At 35.3% G+C, this 18,780-nt stretch overlaps 2 protein-coding genes across 2 annotated transcripts; both read left to right on the top strand.

The window, feature by feature from the left end:
• The first annotated feature begins 394 nt into the window (after window positions 1–394).
• Window positions 395–6,243, top strand: LOC107668286 (CKLF-like MARVEL transmembrane domain-containing protein 7). Its single transcript, XM_016460106.1, has 5 exons — window positions 395–667; window positions 4,120–4,296; window positions 4,429–4,527; window positions 4,797–4,878; window positions 5,512–6,243. Exons 1-5 carry the CDS (start codon window positions 551–553, stop codon window positions 5,523–5,525), a joined length of 489 nt encoding a protein of 162 aa, XP_016315592.1. The 5' UTR covers window positions 395–550; the 3' UTR covers window positions 5,526–6,243.
• Window positions 6,244–11,715: 5,472 nt separating this feature from the next.
• Window positions 11,716–18,457, top strand: LOC107668282 (CKLF-like MARVEL transmembrane domain-containing protein 6). The gene is made up of 5 exons (XM_016460101.1): window positions 11,716–11,885; window positions 12,153–12,305; window positions 16,344–16,520; window positions 16,782–16,880; window positions 16,975–18,457. Exons 2-5 carry the CDS (start codon window positions 12,180–12,182, stop codon window positions 17,134–17,136), a joined length of 564 nt encoding a protein of 187 aa, XP_016315587.1. The 5' UTR covers window positions 11,716–11,885; window positions 12,153–12,179; the 3' UTR covers window positions 17,137–18,457.
• Window positions 18,458–18,780: the final 323 nt, after the last annotated feature.

Below are 18,780 nucleotides of genomic sequence, written 5' to 3' on the forward strand. Positions count from 1 at the left end.
GTGTAACTTCTCGAAGACTTTTGTCCAACGTTTCCCCAAAAGAAATATTAGACTTGCTGCTGTAAATAAACGCACTGATTACTGTATCCACATCTTGGATGCCTTGGGGGTAAGCAGATAAACATACTTTTTTTTGGGGTGAACTATCCCTTTAACACTTGTTATCACGTGATATCTGTTTCTTTTCTATGCGCTGATTCAGATGGACCAATCACATTCGTTTTTGATTACTGTATGGTAATTTTTAAAAGTCATTGTATTTGAGATTTGTATGGTGTATTTTGCTTCGTATTTCAGATATATGTCATTATAGCAAATATGTTTACATTTATTTTCGTGTATAAATGTTTTCAATGCTTTGAATGGAGCCTATTTGGGGATTCAGACTTTGAGCCTCCACACGCCCCCGTGTAGACGAGGCTGTTTTATATCCCGTGGAAAGTCACACCCTGTTGTAGTTGACGCTTGTCCTGACTCAACTGCTGGTTCAATGTGAGCGGTTTTAAATAATTATCTTAATTGTAAAGTTCCTCAAATATTATATACCAGAATGCCTCACACTGTTGTTACTACTACAACTACAACAACAACATCCACCTCGGATGGAGGATTTTGCAACATCGGTTATGCGCGTTCATTTCAAGGATTACTGAAAATCGGCCAAGTGGTAAGAGAAAGTTATACTTGTATCACATTTATTTTATGAAGTAAACGTAGACGAAAGTATAGAATCCTTAATGTAGGGAAGATAGATGGTTTAAAGATGGTAACTGACTGTTTTAAACCACGACGCTACATTGACCGACTAACGGAACTCTTCACTAGACTTTCCATGAATAGGCTAACGTTACATTTATTATGCACTAACAATGCAGGATACAGTAATCAGTGCGTTTATTTACAGCAGCAAGTCTAATATTTCTTTTGGGGAAACGTTGGACAAAAGTCTTCGAGAAGTTACACATGATTTTCAATGCTGAAAAATGCTGAAACGTAAACGTTACTGTAACATGATATCACCACATTTTTTGTTTGCTTGTTTGTTTTTACATGCATTATGTTATTATAATGTTTTTGGGCAGTAGCCTACCATGTTATTCTTTAGAAGATAAATCTGAAAACTTCTGCTAACTAAAAGTTTTAATTGAAATGTACACTAAACAAAAATCCCAAAAAGTATCCCAAATCCCAGTCCAAAAAGAATGCTGGATTAAATACCATGGTAAATGAATATGATAATCATTCAGTAGCTATCATGGTGTATAATCACAATTAGGCTTATCTACTTCATCAGTTCAACAGGAAACATCAGAGTTCACAGGAAAAAGGCACTTTTTTTGTGTGTTTGCATAAATTACTCAACCTTTTGTTCAACAGCTGTTGATTCTGAAGTGGGAAACACATCATATTTTAAGCTTAAACAGTAATATAGGCCAAAACAAACATTACTGCAAAGCTCAGAGCAACTAGTAATATAAGTTGTTGTTGTTTTTAATGTTATTATTTAAATATTTTTACACATAAATGCTTCATTGATTAACAACTTTCCACTGCACTTGGTATGAATACTAATATTTATACTAATACGAATAATTTGATTATGTACAAACAAAAGATGCAGTGGATTATTTTACAGTAGCACAGCTAATATTTTTATGTTAAGGAAAAATGGGTATCCCAGAAGTTAAATCTAAACCTAAGTTTGACCAACAAAGATGCTAACACCTGTTATTTCCCTGTTTTTTATATTTATTTTTTTGTACATGTGTCATACTATTAAAATGTTTTTTGGACAGTGTCATGGTATTTTTTAAAGCAGGGGTGTCCAACCCTGGTCCTGGAGGGCTACCGTCCTGCAGATTTTAGCTCCAACCCGAATCAAACACACCTGAACCAGCTAATCATGGTGTTCAGGGCTGCTTGATAATTACAGACAGGTGTGTTGGAGCAGGGTTGGAACTGAAATCTGCAGGACGGTAGCCCTCCAGGACCAGGGTTGGACACCCCTGCTTTAAAGGATATAAATCTGCAATAATGCAATTCTTTAAAGTATTTTGGATTAAATACTGTGGTTTGTGAATATGGTCATCATTCAGGGGGGGGGGGGGGCATCCTCAAAATAAAGAAATTAAATACTGTCTTTATTAACTACTTAAATAAAAGTAGTGTTTTGGGGTTCAGAGTACTAAACAAAAATCCCAAAAAGTATCCCAAATCCCAGTCCAAAAAGAATGCTGGATTAAATACCATGGTAAATGAATATGATAATCATTCAGTAGCTATCATGGTGTATAATCACAATTAGGCTTATCTACTTCATCAGTTCAACAGGAAACATCAGAGTTCACAGGAAAAAGGCACTTTTTTTGTGTGTTTGCATAAATTACTCAACCTTTTGTTCAACAGCTGTTGATTCTGAAGTGGGAAACACATCATATTTTAAGCTTAAACAGTAATATAGGCCAAAACAAACATTACTGCAAAGCTCAGAGCAACTAGTAATATAAGTTGTTGTTGTTTTTAATGTTATTATTTAAATATTTTTACACATAAATGCTTCATTGATTAACAACTTTCCACTGCACTTGGTATGAATACTAATATTTATACTAATACGAATAATTTGATTATGTACAAACAAAAGATGCAGTGGATTATTTTACAGTAGCACAGCTAATATTTTTATGTTAAGGAAAAATGGGTATCCCAGAAGTTAAATCTAAACCTAAGTTTGACCAACAAAGATGCTAACACCTGTTATTTCCCTGTTTTTTATATTTATTTTTTTGTACATGTGTCATACTATTAAAATGTTTTTTGGACAGTGTCATGGTATTTTTTAAAGCAGGGGTGTCCAACCCTGGTCCTGGAGGGCTACCGTCCTGCAGATTTTAGCTCCAACCCGAATCAAACACACCTGAACCAGCTAATCATGGTGTTCAGGGCTGCTTGATAATTACAGACAGGTGTGTTGGAGCAGGGTTGGAACTGAAATCTGCAGGACGGTAGCCCTCCAGGACCAGGGTTGGACACCCCTGCTTTAAAGGATATAAATCTGCAATAATGCAATTCTTTAAAGTATTTTGGATTAAATACTGTGGTTTGTGAATATGGTCATCATTCAGGGGGGGGGGGGGGCATCCTCAAAATAAAGAAATTAAATACTGTCTTTATTAACTACTTAAATAACAGTAGTGTTTTGGGGTTCAGAGTGTGGTTTAGGGTGTGTGTAGAAGGTGATGACAGGCAATGATGATTTGTTAAGACTCACACACCCCGGCTGCTCAGGAACAGCCGGCTACTAAAATGGTTGCAGTGATGAGAGAGATTTAGAGAGATTTGCACTGCAACATGTGGGGCCTCTGTGTAAAAAAAGGGGGTTCAACACAAAACCCACCAAACCCAAAGATTATCAATTCACCAGAAAAAGATAGAAGATAAGATAGATGATAAGTGGTTTGACAACAGAATTCAACAGGAAACAGGTTCAATAGGAAACACCAGTGTTCACAGGAAAAGAAACTTTTTAGTATTTGCATAAATTATTTAACACTTATATGCAACAGCAATTCATATTGAAGTGGGAAATGCTAGCCCTAAACAAATATGATTGCAAAACTTAAAATAGTAATACTAGAGCAATATTATTGGTTTGACTTTATTATTTTGAAAATATTAATCATGCATATATTTTGTGTTGATTTCTAATGTTTATATTACACTAAGAAGCAGAAATAGGACAATACCGGTAATTGCATTTTTAATAATTTATTTTAAAATATTTTTTACATTTTAACATTCTTAATTCTTAAATATGTTTTTAATTTCATTTTTTAAATATTAAATAAAGTTATTAAAAATCAGACACTTAAAATATCAGAATCATAAACTTGTCACAACTTCTAATATTACTCAAAAAATTTACAGAAACTTCTTCTCGTTTCTACTTGTTTTATTTATCGAGTTGAATTATCTTGTTGAAATCTTGTTAAATTAATCCAAGGTTTTACTGAGCAAAAGCATCGCTACTTTGTTCTGTGTGTCAAAGTAAAATATTAGTATTTGCTGTGAAGTGCACAAGGGATTTTTAAATGAAATTTACTACCTCTAATTTTGCAGGTGATCCTCCTGATCGCTTTCCTTTGTGTGCACTGTGAGCATCGGCGGATTGAATACTCTGCCTTCCACTACTTTGAGGTGGTCACTGCATGGTTTCTCATCGTCTTCTCAATCTTCTTCCTCATGCATTTGTTTCGACTTCAAAGCAAAATCACATGCATCAACTGGACATTGACGGTAAGTGGTCACAGTTCACATTTCACTTACGCATCTTCTCACCAAAGATCATGGCATTAAGTGTCTTTTGTAATCTTTCAGAAAGTTTATGCTGCTTTTTCATCTCAAATTGGCTCTTTATTGCTTTCACAGGAGTTTTTACATTATGCTGTGGGAGGAATCCTGGTCTTTATCGCCTCAATAGTTGTAGCTGTGAAGAGTTATGGGGTCTCAGCTTTGATCGCTGGATCTGTGAGTGCCTTTTTATGCTTGCAATATGTGCAGTGCATGCTGCTCACTGGCCAGGGAAGTGCACAAAGCTTTCTTGTGTAGGGATGAGAAAGCAAGAAATGTGAACCGTTACTGTTGCATTACACTCTGTTATTAGGCAGTGCATGTGCAATTCTTATAAAAGGTCTTTTAGGCATCAAAAGCAAATGACATTTCATGTTTAGTAATAAAATGTATGAATATAGAATGTTGTTAATATATTACTAATGCCTGTTTTTACATAAATGCAGGTGTTTGGCTTTATAGCTACTTTTCTTATTGCGATCAGCATATGGACTTCTTATAAGGTCACATGTGGCTCTCAACCAACTGGTGAGTCTGACCCCGTTTTAACCATGTAATTTGTAAAATATGAAAGCCGTGAACACATTTTAAAGGAATAAAAATTAAAAATTAAAATTTGCTGAAAATTCACCCTCAGGCCATCCAAGATGTAGATAAGTATTTGTTTATTGGAACAGATTTGAAAAAATGTATTACATCACATTACATCATCACCACCAATGGATCCTCTGCAGTGAATGGGTGCCGTCAGAATGAGAGTACAACCAGCTGATAAAAACATCACAGTAATCCACAAGTAATCCACATAACTCCAGTCCAACCATTAACATCAGAAATCAGTATTATGGATTATGAACTTGTATTTTAGCTGGAAGCAACGATTTGAAGTTAAAAGTGTCTTAAAGATGAATTTGTTTATTATAAATACCCAGTTTTTCACTTCATAAGACATGGAGTCTGGACTGGAGTCGTTTGAACTTTCATTCTGACGGCACCCATTCACTGTAAATCTGTTCTTATGAAGAAACTAACTCAGCTACGTCTTTGATGGCCTGAGAGTGAGTAAAATTTTAGCAAATATGAACTAGGGTGAACTATTCCTTTAACAGAAAGGACCTGTTGAATTTCATTGCATAATCTTCTGCTAATTCTCTCTTGAAGGTGCTGCAGTGTAACTGGATGGAAGAAACTTGTCTTATCAGCTGGAAGTAGCAAGAAAAATTCTCAGTTTGTTCTGGAGAGATGATGAGTTCTTTAAGGACATTAAAGGAACATTTTTGGTTGTTTTTGAAGGTGCTGTATGCTTCAAGAATGGATTTCTTCATCAAAACTTGAGTGCCTCAGTCAACTTAATCGGCTGGGATCAAACTCAGAATTTTTCAGGAGTAAGACTGGTTTATTATAAGAGTGGAGTTTTGGTATATTTGTCAACAGTGTCTGAAACTAAAAATGGCCATTTATTCAAGATAATTTTTACGTTATTTATTTGACAGTATATTGCGTGATGCGGATTTGATTCAGTGCCTGTGATCAAAGAATATTTTGGTTTAAAAATGAGGTGTTCAAGAAGAACTGATGCTGACCCACAGTATTATTATTACTATTATTACAGGAGTTGAAGTGAATTTTTGCTTTTCCCAGTATCTCTACATATGATATTATGATATGCAACTGTAAAGTTTGAAGAATGAATTTTTGGCTTTCTAAATGTAAGTCCCTTTGTTTTATACACTGTGATAAAAAGAAAAAGTCTCCTTATGTTGTGTATATTGTGTTGCGTCTTCATTGATTCAAAATCAGAATTTGAATCAGAACAAGACTTTTACTCTTTCCAAATTTTCCAAACATTCCAAACCTGTATGACATGCTTTCTTCTGTGGAACCCAAAAGAGGATACTTTGAAGAATGTTGGTAACCAAACAGCTTTAGTTTCCATTGACTTCCATTGTATTTTTTGACCATACAATGGAAGTCAATGGGAACCGAAATGTCATCGACGTCATGGCCACCACGCCAGAGCCTCGTCACATTTACATTTACATTTAATAATTTAGCAGATGCTTTATCCAAAGCGACTTACAAATAAGTAAGTCGCTCAGCGCTGTCCAAACCGGAGGTCCTCCCTCTGTCAGCTGTACTGCCCAAGATGGCGGCTGATATCTTTAATTTTGTTTCTTTCATAGTCATGATTTCTGTCATGTCATGTGTTTCCCTTGCCCTCATGTGATCCTGCTATTCCTTCCTTTGTTCTATGTGTCATGTTCTGATTGGTTGTCTAGTTCATGTGTCTTGTTCTCATTGGTTGGATTGTGTCATGTGACCACCATTGTTTGATTTATATAGCCCTCATGTTCCCATTGTCCATTGCCTAGCTTTGTTCGTGTACTCCACTGTTTGGTTAGTTTGTTCATGTTTTTGCCAAGCCAAGTCTTGTTCATTGTGTTTCTGCTCACTTTTGGATTTGATTAAACTTCTCATGGGTTCTCATTCAACTTGCCTTCAGTGGACATTCATTATAATTATACATCATAATATTCGTTGTATTGTCTTTATGCTGATTTAAAAACAAATGCATCACAAAAAAAGAAATGTCTGGATGCATTACAGTAATGAGGATTATGGGGCAAATTGGTATTAAAATGATGTTATAATGCAATGCAACCCTTAAAGCAGCACTATGTAACTTTTTCTGTGTTCAAAATTTGCTAAATCTATATAATGAGCGAGTACATCATGAATTCATATTCCAAACCGCGTTTTTGTCTTATTCCGAATCACTACGGTACACTTATAATAAGTGCTTATATTTGGACTAGTGTAGCCTGGTCGGGTCGTCACCGCTGCGGAGTAACACATACCTGCGTGAATCGCCATAGACATAAACTTAGAGAAGTAGCTCCGGTTGGAATGTTCTTCCGCGGGATGTGTGCAGTTCTGTTTATTAACCGCTAGAGCGCCAAAAGTTACATAGTGCTGCTTTAATGGTCAACAGGCTTCATGTCCTTTTATATCAGTTTATTTTGGTTTTATTGACTTTTTCAATAAAGTTAGATTGACTTTAATGTAGCAAAATGATCAAAGTAAAATGAAGTTTATTAATCATGCTACCCATTCATATTTAAATGTTTAAGATGTCTTGCAGAACTACTTAACACAGAGTGACTCACCATGCTCACTACTTATGGTTACAGGAAATCCCTGACCTCTATCAGGGGAGGTGCTTCCAAAAGAGAAAGAAGGAAATACAGTGACATATGCTAGATCACTTATGGGTTGTTTTAACTCTATTGCAATGTGGAAGAGAATTAAATTCCTTGGGTATAAATGAAGCCATTATTTATGGAGGGAACGAGTGAAATGGAGCGAGCTGCCATACTAAAGAGATTCCATCCTAGTATTCCAGCTAATTTGGAAACAGGACTCATGCACATCAGAACCCCTCCTTAAGGCTCTGTTTAGAGTACTGCTGAAGTAAATGGCACTTTAGTAACTGATTATGTTCACAAGCACAACACTGAAATGCCCAAACAAACAGGAAAAAGAGCTGACTGGGATGCAATAGAGGAAGAAATGTACTACATTTCTCACAGTTGTTGGTCATACTTTTCGGAAGTGCAATGGTGAAAAACCGTGTGTTTTGTTTAAAGGGGTTATATGATGCAATTTCAAGTTTTCTTTTCTCTTTGGAGTGTTACAAGCTATTGGTGCATAAAGAAGATCTGTAAAGTTGCAAAGACTAAAGTCTGAAATCCAAAGAGATATTCTTCATAAAAGTTAAGAGTCAACCACGCCTACCTAAAACAGCTCATTCTAACACGCCCCCACATGTCTACATCACTATGTGGAAATATTACCATAATGCCGCCCAAATGTGCACACAAAGAAAGAAGGCGTGGTTTCAGGAACAGCAGTAGTGTTGATGCAGCCATGTCAGGGAGACGCTGTGTGTTTCAGTGCGAAAGCAAAAGCACTTTATTCGGCCTTCCGGAAGTAGATGCAATTAGGAATCATTGGTTAAGATTTATTTACAACAGAACAGCACAACCCAGATGTTCGAATTTGTGCAACGCATTTTATGGACGACAGTTTTTTGAACCTAGAAGAGTACAAGGCTGGCAGTGCACAAAGGCTATTTCTAAAAAAAAAGAAGGGTCAATTCCGACTTTACTATGACAATCTGGCGCTTCTGAATCAGCAAGTATGTTTTGTTACTAGTTTAAGTATTTGCTATTGACTGTTCAAATGCGGAGTTTTGCGAAAACACTCTAAATAAAACAACTAAAGCTTTAACTACAATGGAATTTAAATATGAAAGTGAAATAAAATCTCATTTAAAATATAAAGTATAAATATAAATTATACTAAAATAACACTGCTTCTGTGACACTTATTTTTTTTTAAATAAGCCTTTATTAAATCTCTTCAAAACACAAACAGGCATTATAATTGTTGAACAAGTCCACAATGAGTCCAAGCCGCATATATTGAAAGATTATACATACAAACAAACTAATTACTTGCAAATATTAAATACAGAAATATCTAAAAACAAACTATGTATAAACTGAATTTAAGGGGGACTAATCAATACATACTGCAGTAATTTAGAGAGTTTTAAAATGTTCAGTTTTTCAGCTGCTTTAAGGATTCAAATCAAATGTTCAAATGATTTTTAAATGCCACAAAACTTGGAGCAACTTAAAACTTGAGTAAGTCTGTGAAACTATGATTATAAATGTGGCATATAATGACTGACCTCTGGTGGTGGCGCTGCAGGTCCAAGGTGCCTTCATATTGCATTGTGGTCAAAAATACAGTAATTGTTCAACTCCCAGTTCAACTGAATTTTTATTATTCCAAGATTAAAGAGCTGGTAACATTTGTCTAACTGGAATCACTGTCTCTTTAGTGAATGCTCAGTAGGAAGAATTTGGCAGGATTCATTTGTAAACTTGTAAACATTTGTAAATTTGTAAACTTGTTCAGTTAACACAGAATCACCCACTTATACTAATTCTTTCTTCTTTTCTACCAAAGTCTGCCCTGCTTACTAACTGGCAAACAGCAGTGTGTGATCATCTTAACACATGAACCACAGTGGACAAACTTCTCCAGCACGCAGAATAACAAAACGCTCTGTGTGTAATCAGGTAGATTTAGCTTTTTAAAACTTTTACAGTGACAAAGTATGTATAACAAATAACACAATAAGAGATGTAAAAGTACAATAGAGAAATAAAAAAATAGAAAAAAGTTCATAATTTGCATAATAATTGCTTAAAATTAATTATTTTGAAGGGTGTGTGCATTATTGCTGTTGATACGCAGAATTTCTTTGTATTGATGGTACAGTTTGATAAGATAAGAATGTGTGAGAGTCTGTGTGTACATTGACATTTATTATTGACTCCAAACAGTAAGGTGTGTGTGTGTGTGTGTGTGTGTGTGTATACAGGTTTTTCTACACTGGTGGGGACTTAAACCTGAATACACACCAACTCATGGGGACTTGTGACACAAAAGCTTATAAATCACACAGAATGAGTTTTTTTGAAATTGTAAAAATGCACAAAGTTTTCTGTGAGGGGTAGGTTTAGGTGTAGGGCGATAGAAAATACAGTTTGTACAGTATAAAAATCATTACGCCTATGGGGAGTCCCTACAAGGATAGTGCACCAGACTGTGTGTGTGTGTGTGTGTATGCTGAGACACAAAATGCATTAAAACCTTCTGCCTTTCTCGCAGGATCAACTCTAGTTTGTAATATGTCTGGATATTTAGAGTTCATGTTCTTGGATTCTGGCCAAGTGTAATTGATGTGCATAGCTAACAATAAAGTTCATTGCTATTTTGTACCGTTTATCATTTATTTTGTAAAATGAACTTGAATATGAAATGTGGGAGGATTCAAACTCTAGTCAGTTCACATCTGTCTTTACAAAAGTTTATTTCATTGTACAGAAAGTTTAAGACCCATATAGGGATATAATCAAATTCATTAAAGAGGAGAGAAACCTGGATTCACAAAGACCCACAGTATAAACAGCCCTTGTTAAAGATGGGAATTAAAAGCATGTGTTTTCTCATTTTAGGCATTTTTTTGTAATTCCTAGAAATTAAGCCTTGTGCAACATAAAGGGCATATATTTATGTCTATCTGAGTTAGTTTGGGCTCAAAACATAAAACCTGCAAAGAGTTTAATTGGAAAAAAACCCGAATGTCTAATGAATGTCAAACGTCAAACTAACTTTACCGCCGTTCGCAAAAATACCAAATAGGCCTAAATGTAAGCGCGCATGATTTACATCATCTTCCAAACTCCCAGTCATGCCAAGCATTTTCTAAGCAAAATCTTTTTTATTGCAAGAAAAGCACAACAATGATCACATGCATGATGTGAAATGTCAGAATCCTTTGTCTTTCTAAGGCTGTTTTCATAGCTAGCATTTTATGTGTCCTCAACACAATCAATGGAATAATATTCTCACACTTTTCAAATAATTTGACAAAATTACAACTTGATTGGAAATGTTGCACAATAAAATAAAAAAAAATGTTTTCTATTGCGTCGTTTTGTTCACGTGTCATGTCTCATCTTATACATGCTCTTCACTGACACTAAGGTTAGCATATACTGTAGCTTACACTAAGTTTTAGTAAAACTTTATTAACGCCAAAAATATTTGATGTGGTGGCTACAACTGAGGGAGAGTTATTTTATTTATTTATATAATATTTTTTTTTCACATAATAAACATTGAAATAGTTTGTGATCATTTCATTCTTTGTTTAGATCATCATAATAACGTAATTAAACGTCATAATTCATATTTTAATACACGTTCCAAGTTTAAAATTCAAAGGACCCGAGTAAAGCACTACAATCTACATAAAAGGCTCGTATAATGTATTGCATACATTAAAAGTTGTAAAATTATTATAAAAAAAATAAAATTGTAATTCCAAAAACGGAGCTTTGTGCAATAACAGGTATGTTTTCCCGAACATTTTAGTATTGGTTTTATATTATAATGTCACGTAGTTAAATTGTTTAATTAATTTAAATGGTTAATTTTTTTTTTTTAAATTCCTAGAAATTAAGCCTTGTGCAACATAAAGGGCATATATTTATGTCTATCTGAGTTAGTTTGGGCTCAAAACATAAAACCTGCAAAGAGTTTAATTGGAAAAAAACCCGAATGTCTAATGAATGTCAAACGTCAAACTAACTTTACCGCCGTTCGCAAAAATACCAAATAGGCCTAAATGTAAGCGCGCATGGCAAAAACGTTTCCAAGGCAGTTACAGCGATCTTTATATACCAAAAACAGAGCCGAAATTTGTTACAACCACTGGAAGGTAAAAATCGCAGAAAGAAAAATCCCAATAACACCCTTCTGTTGTCCCAGTGAGGAGTCGTACAGCCTCCGCAGGAAGTCCTTCCTCAATAAAGAAAACTTGAAGGGAGTGCGGAAGTGAAACACAAAGGACGCGTGAACGGCTTAAACGGAGCACATTAAAACAACCATCCGAGGTATTTAACCCTTAAATATTTATCAATATTGTTATCACACATAATCGGTTGCATAACATCTTGCACAGTGTTTATTTCGATAGTTCTGTGTTGATCAAGTATGTTAGCCTAGTTAGACTTGACTTTTACTGGTTTACTTTCGCTTTTCTCAGCGTGAACACCAGCTGTCGAAGCGTCGTTACTTTGCAGTATCACAAATATCTCTGATTTATAAACGCGTACACATGTTTTTATCGCTAATCTGTTTTATATACTTCTTGTTTTCAGATTTAGCTACAGTAGGCTATATACAGTATGGCCACCACAGACACGGTGTACAACACCACCACAACAGTGCAGGAGCCCAAGTCCAAAAAATGGATCATCGTGCCATCAGAGAACCTGGACAAAATTAGATACGTGATAAAAGGGATTGAAGTGGTAAGCAACGTGTTTCGTGTTGTCTAAAATAAAAATAAAAAACAGTGTTTCTACGCTGGACACAAATGTGACCGCATGTTTACATGGTTTAAATGTCAGGATTCTGACATTTCATATATTCGACATCTAAATAAATTAACAATATAGCCTTAAAATAGGCTATTCTAATTTAGCATATGCACTTTTCTTTGTAGTAATGTAAAATAATTAGCAACTTTTTTCTAAACCATTTAAACCAAAGTACATTGGGACATGGATTGAGTAAGAGGTCTTGTAGCTAAGTGGTTAGTCCGGTTTAAATACAGCACAAATCAAGTCAAGCTGGCATTATCGGAAAAGTGCGTGAGTTTCCATAAAAGTGTATTATGGTAAACAATAATGCTGACAGTTCATTAACATGTAAAAGGTGGGGCTAAAGTATGACTGCTGATGTTTTAGTGTTCATTAGAATATTGTGGTTTCTGTTACATGCTAATGAAGGATTCTGCTGAATGAATCAATCCACTGCCATGTCTCACACATCCTGATAATGCAAATGATGTTTAACAAGTCCTTGGGTGCCATTGAGGGTGGCAACTTTTTTGTCTGCATTTAATAATGACAAGCTTATTTTCTAAACAAGCGTGGCCATTTCAGCATTGCAGTCATATGCTGCTTGGTTGGCGCTCATGGGGCTTTTTGGACTGTTGGTACTAGGCTGTTGGTGTTTGAGTTCAAGTTAGAAATTCCCTCCATTTCCTTGGTATCTTCTATATGTGTCAAACTGATTTCTATAACTGATGACAAAGCAGAGCATGCATGCATCCTTGTTCACTCGGCAATAAATGTTGGCGTATCTACTGTTCGAGTGGCTATTTAGTAGATATTACTTGTGCTTTGCGAAGAGATGCAGTCAACTCCTATGAGGCAAGGTCTTGGTTCAGCATCATTCATTCACTGCAGTGTTTTTGTTACTTAGCACACAATAAGCATTAAAATATCTTTTTAATCCCAAATACTGGCTTGGGCTCGACAGGTTTGTGCTCCATTTCTTAAGATATGAGAAATGTTTATGTGCTTTAATGGACGCAAGGAAATCTGACCATTTGATTTGATGAGTGACCTAGAAATGGTGCTGTATCCAATTTTTTTCAAAGTGTTTCTTTGTTTTAAAATAAAATCCAAAATCCTTTTGGTTTATTTTCTGGGCTAAATTAGATTTTGAGTCCCTGATTCTCAGTGAAGTCTGAAATTTTCAGACTCCTCCGTACATATTTTCATCTTGATCTTTTAGCTTTTAGCATTAATTCTCAGGGTGTCACTAATTGGTTGTCACTTTATTTTAAGTGTTTGAATTCGCAAGGTCACAGCTGAAAAGACCAAAGGGCATTGTCTGCTTGCATGTGACAAACTAAGTGATATCAGGTGTAAGAAATGACTGTCTGCCTTTAAACTGTAAATGCAGTTAGAGAGCAGATGCTAAATTCAATTACCCAATTCTTATCTTTCACAATATGTTGTGGCGAGTCAAAAGTTAAAATGACATTGGAATTGCATACTAAAAGCAAGAATCTTTAAGTACAGGGAAGTACTCTTCAGAACACATTCAATTTGGCCAATAATTACCACATAGGGGTCAACATTGAGACAAATACACCCTTTATGAGTAAATGCCCCTACAGTCCAGGGCCTGGTCTCATGCTTTTCAGGAAATCAAATTTTATCAAGTGTGTCTCCTGTAGTGCCACTGGAGTTTTTTTTTTTTTTTTGTCCATGTACCCAAGTGTTCTCCTCGTGACATTAAACAGTATGTTATTAATTAATAAATGTTTAAATTTGAACTTTTATGTTTGTTGAGTTTATATATATAATTTTTTAATATATATTTTAATTTTTTGAATGATAATGATTTTTTTATGTACTGATTTCTTCTGGATGCCCTTAAAATTCTCTACATTTAATTTCCTTTTCCTCTTAGCCAGTGACATAATAACACTGGAACACCTTGGTACTTCCCAGATGAAACCTCATCTAGATCAATTGCCATGCTGAAGTTAGTTCTTAGAGGCCCTGCAGTGAGAAGAGTGTCTTTCCTCATCTACCTCCAAACCACTTTATCAAATTATTGCCCACAAACCGTAGCGTTTGTTTTTTTGTGGTATATAAACCCAGTGCAGTGTACAGTATTAGTAATTTACCAGTGGGAGTTTGCAGCTGCTTTGTTTCAGTTAAAAAAAAAGTCAGCATTTTGTTTCTCAGTTCTTAACATTCAATTTCCATCTGTAACACTTGATATTCTGTGTATTAAAAAAAAAACTGTTTTCAGTTTCTTGAGTTTGTAAGACAGATTTTTTTTACTCTGGTTTTGTTCAGGAAATCAATCTACCCGCAATGTATTCAGCAGAGCAGAGACGGTTGGCCGCAGTCAAGTGACTGTACTGTATTGTGAATAAATCCTTTGATTTTAGTGTGGTCGGTCTATTCCAAAGTACAGATCAATTTTAGCACTTAAAAATCATTTAAAATCATTTTTATGCATGTTTTCCAGGAGTGAAGCTTTTTCTGTTTCGGTTTTAGACTGAAATCGTTTCTGTATGGTTTCATTTTACTTCACCATGCTTTGTTACATTTGAGGTCATTTCACTCATAAATGTCTAAAATAAGCCCCTTTTTGGGTGGTGAGCGGGCATTGTCTTTATTCTGTTGAATAGCAGCTGTGTTCTATCCGGCTTGTTTGGATGGAGGATTTCGAATGGATTCTGTGTGGTAGCGATAAGGTTGTGCTTCTTAAGCGGCAATAACAATTGCATGTGAACCTGCCCTGTTCCTTCCTAGCAGTCAGGCCTGTCAGAGCTCAAAACAGACGTTATGAGTCAGACGAGTGGGCTAGTTTGTCATTTTGACATTGCTTCTCATGAAATTGTATTTTGTGTAAATGAGAACACTGTTACGATTTCCTCTTCCACTGTACTGCCAGTTACTACAGATTTTCACATTTTGCCCTGAATCTGTTCTCTTTTTACCAGTTGAATGTCAAATACCAACTATTTGTTATATGCATGCATGTTAAAAGATTAATAAGATTTTAGTTTTATTATTATTATTATTATTATTTCCTATACTCCCTTCCCCTTTGTCATAGTGATTATGAATGTAATTGCTATGTGTTTTATTAATGGTTTAAAAGAAACAAATTCATCACCAAGCCCAGAGTTTAATAGCAGAAATGTTATAGAAATATTCGTCACAACAAACAATGGAGGTATTTTGAAGGACTTCTCTATAAAGTATGTTTGAGTAACTTTAATAGCACGAGTGCGTCAGTTACAGTTTTTTTTTTTTTTTTTTACTAGTTTCAGTTCGCTAAAGGGAAATGGAGTGGAAAGTCTCCTGGAATTGATGTAACTGGTGTAATTTCACCCTTGGACTGGAAGACCTTATAATTGTGCACATGTGACTAAAACATAGAGTTCTGGATGATGAATATCAGGCTTGTGATGTTAAAGGAAACATGAACAATTAAAAACAGTTTGCTTGGGTGTGTATGTGTTTTCCCAGAGTCAGTGTCCTGGGTAAATAGCTTATTCTCGCCTTCGGGAATCCCCCTATACCTGATGTTGCTGGTGTATTAACTTCACACCTGTTTTTCTCTCAGTTTCGAATTGTGACTGAGGATGCATGTGCTCTGACTAAGCAGCATTCATCCCATTAAATACAATATTTTGTCACTTAAGTTTGCTTGGGGGTGTATGTGTTTTCCCAGAGTCAGTGTCCTGGGTAAATAGCTTATTCTCGCCTTCGGGAATCCCCCTATACCTGATGTTGCTGGTGTATTAACTTCACACCTGTTTTTCTCTCAGTTTCGAATTGTGACTGAGGATGCATGTGCTCTGACTAAGCAGCATTCATCCCATTAAATACAATATTTTGTCACTTAGGAAACACCCAAATCATTCATATTGTCTTGTATACAGGATAGAGTTATCGAAATGAAAAATAAGCTGATCCTGCCACCTAGTGGTTAATTAATGCACTTGGATTTCATTTGTGTCCCCTCAGCTCCTCTCGTTTGTGGCTTTTGTGATGGAGGAGGTCGTGTCCAACTGTTTGCACTGTGGTCCACTCTACTTTTTTGAATTTGTCAGTTGCTCAGCCTTCCTCTTCACGCTGTTGCTCCTCATCCTCCTGGCCACAGTGTTGCACCAGAGAGTTGGAATTAACTGCTGGCCTACTCTGGTAAGTCAAAAAACACTGCTAATAATAATATAACATCACTATTATTATTTATTTTTTTACAATATTACAATGTACAAATGTTAAATATTATATTAATAATTGTGTATAAAATTTAAAAGCCTGTAAACAAAAATAAATTTTAGTTTCTATATTATGTTTTATATAAAAATATTTGACCGCTCCCGACCAGTCAGAATCACCTATTCCAGAGGATACAGTTTTATCCAATTTACAGTTAAGCTACTTTTAATTTTTCCATAGGATTTTGGTTACACAACAGGCATGGCAATCCTGTTCCTCCTTGCCAGCATTGTGTTTGCGTCAGACAATGGTCAGACTGATCTGGAGCAGGGCGCAGTGGTATGTTGGCACTCGATTTGTGTTTTAGCTGATATGACAGCATAGCTGCTACTGACTGGCTAACTGGCATTTAACTGTCTTTCCTGTATTACAGGCGTTTGGCTTCCTGGCCACGGTGGCCTTCTTTATGGACTTTGGTTTGTTTGTGAAAAATCACGGTATTCCTTGCCGAAAGGGAAACAACCAACAAGCAGACGGCACACCCAGACCAGAGAGTGAGAAACTTAATTCTAATGGAACTGACTCAGTGAACTGAAGCTTTTACCAGCAGTTTGCTGACGTATTCAAAAGCTTTTTTCCCTTTTGTCAAACAAATTTTTTTATACATGAGAAATGTTTTTACCCAAAGAAAAAAAAAAAGCATAATATTTCCATTTCGGTCAGTTACTAACTGGCATGTTGGACCAGTTTTATATTGTGCCTGAATTATTTTTATATTTTTCATAATTCGTAATTTTACAAGCAAAGTAGACAACATTCTTACGATATCCTTTATAAAACCAACAAAAAATATTTTGGCCATACAGAGTATACTTTTGTATGATTACACAAATTAAGTCATCCTATCCTTATTGGAGTGTGAGCTGCGCATTTTTAGACCATTTATTCTTATGAATTAACAAGTACAAAAAGATGCACTGTATTTCTTAAAGAAGTACTCATTCCTGATTGTTTTATAGTTATATATGCTTTCCTGAAATAATATATTTTGGAGAAAAATCAGGATTTGATCATGTTGACATTAATGATTTATTAGTACCTGTTTTACAGCACAGGAATATGAATATGATATTGGATAGGAGGCTTAAAAATCATGAAATTATTCTTTTAACACTTGCACTGTATACACAAATGTCATTCAATAATTTTTACTGTAAAGATGTTTAGTGAATGTGGTGACAGCAAGATGAAGATGTTATGGCTCATGATGATCATGTTTCGCTGTGCAAAGGATGTCAGGGGTGTACAGTCATAGATTTTTTTTATTTTTTATTAAAACGTCATTTTTGTATTGTGTGGAACTAGAAGTGTTGTATATTTTCTTTTGTGCTTTATCTTGTTCCATGTGAGCCCAGATTGTGTTTTTTGTGAGCGTGTTAATCTATGAACATGAAGCATTAAATCTAATGGAAGTTTAATACCCTTTCCAAACAGATATTTGTCTTTATCTGGAGGTATGTGCGTGTAGGCCCAAATTTGTTTGTTTAAATGCCCGTGGAGATGAACGGACTGCAAGTTTTCTGAGACACTAATCTGCCTGACGCTTCCACCCTCCTGTGCTGTACAACTGACTGCTGCTTTCTTATGTTAATTAAACATTGTGTATATTTTAAATCCTGATATTGTGTTGGTGCTTTGAAAATAGCCACTCTCTTATTATTCCTTCTTAAGATATGGATCAGTCATCTGGTTAGTTTTAATTTTTGTAAGGATTGTATGATTTTTAAAATGAAAAGACTAGTGAGTCTGTTTGAATACCAGCATTGTTTCTACAAAAGGTCACATGGAACATTTTACAGCACTGTTTTTGTAAACATCTCTGCATTCCAGTTAAGCAATAAATAGCGGGCTCCGAATATCAGACTCCTGTTTTTGTGTGAAATTTATTTGGAAAAATGCTTGTTAAGGCTTTGCAAACCAGTGATTAATAGCTGTGTATGTGATTCATTGGTTCAATCAAATATGCAGCCTGGCTGAAGACATGCATCCTAAAAAAGGGAATAGTGATTTTCTTAAAGATTAATTTATTTTGCCTTTAAAGACTGATGAGTACATTAATTTATGCTGCTATCTTGCATGTTTGTACCTGTTTCTGACCTGAGTCTAAATCTAAATGTAGCTCAAGTATATCAATGTTTATTGTGTTGATTTATATTATGTTCCCTTTGTACTTAGTTGT

This window comes from Sinocyclocheilus anshuiensis, unplaced genomic scaffold, assembly GCF_001515605.1.
Source record: "Sinocyclocheilus anshuiensis isolate Anshui unplaced genomic scaffold, SAMN03320099.WGS_v1.1 scaffold1623, whole genome shotgun sequence".
Lineage (NCBI taxonomy): Eukaryota > Metazoa > Chordata > Actinopteri > Cypriniformes > Cyprinidae > Sinocyclocheilus > Sinocyclocheilus anshuiensis.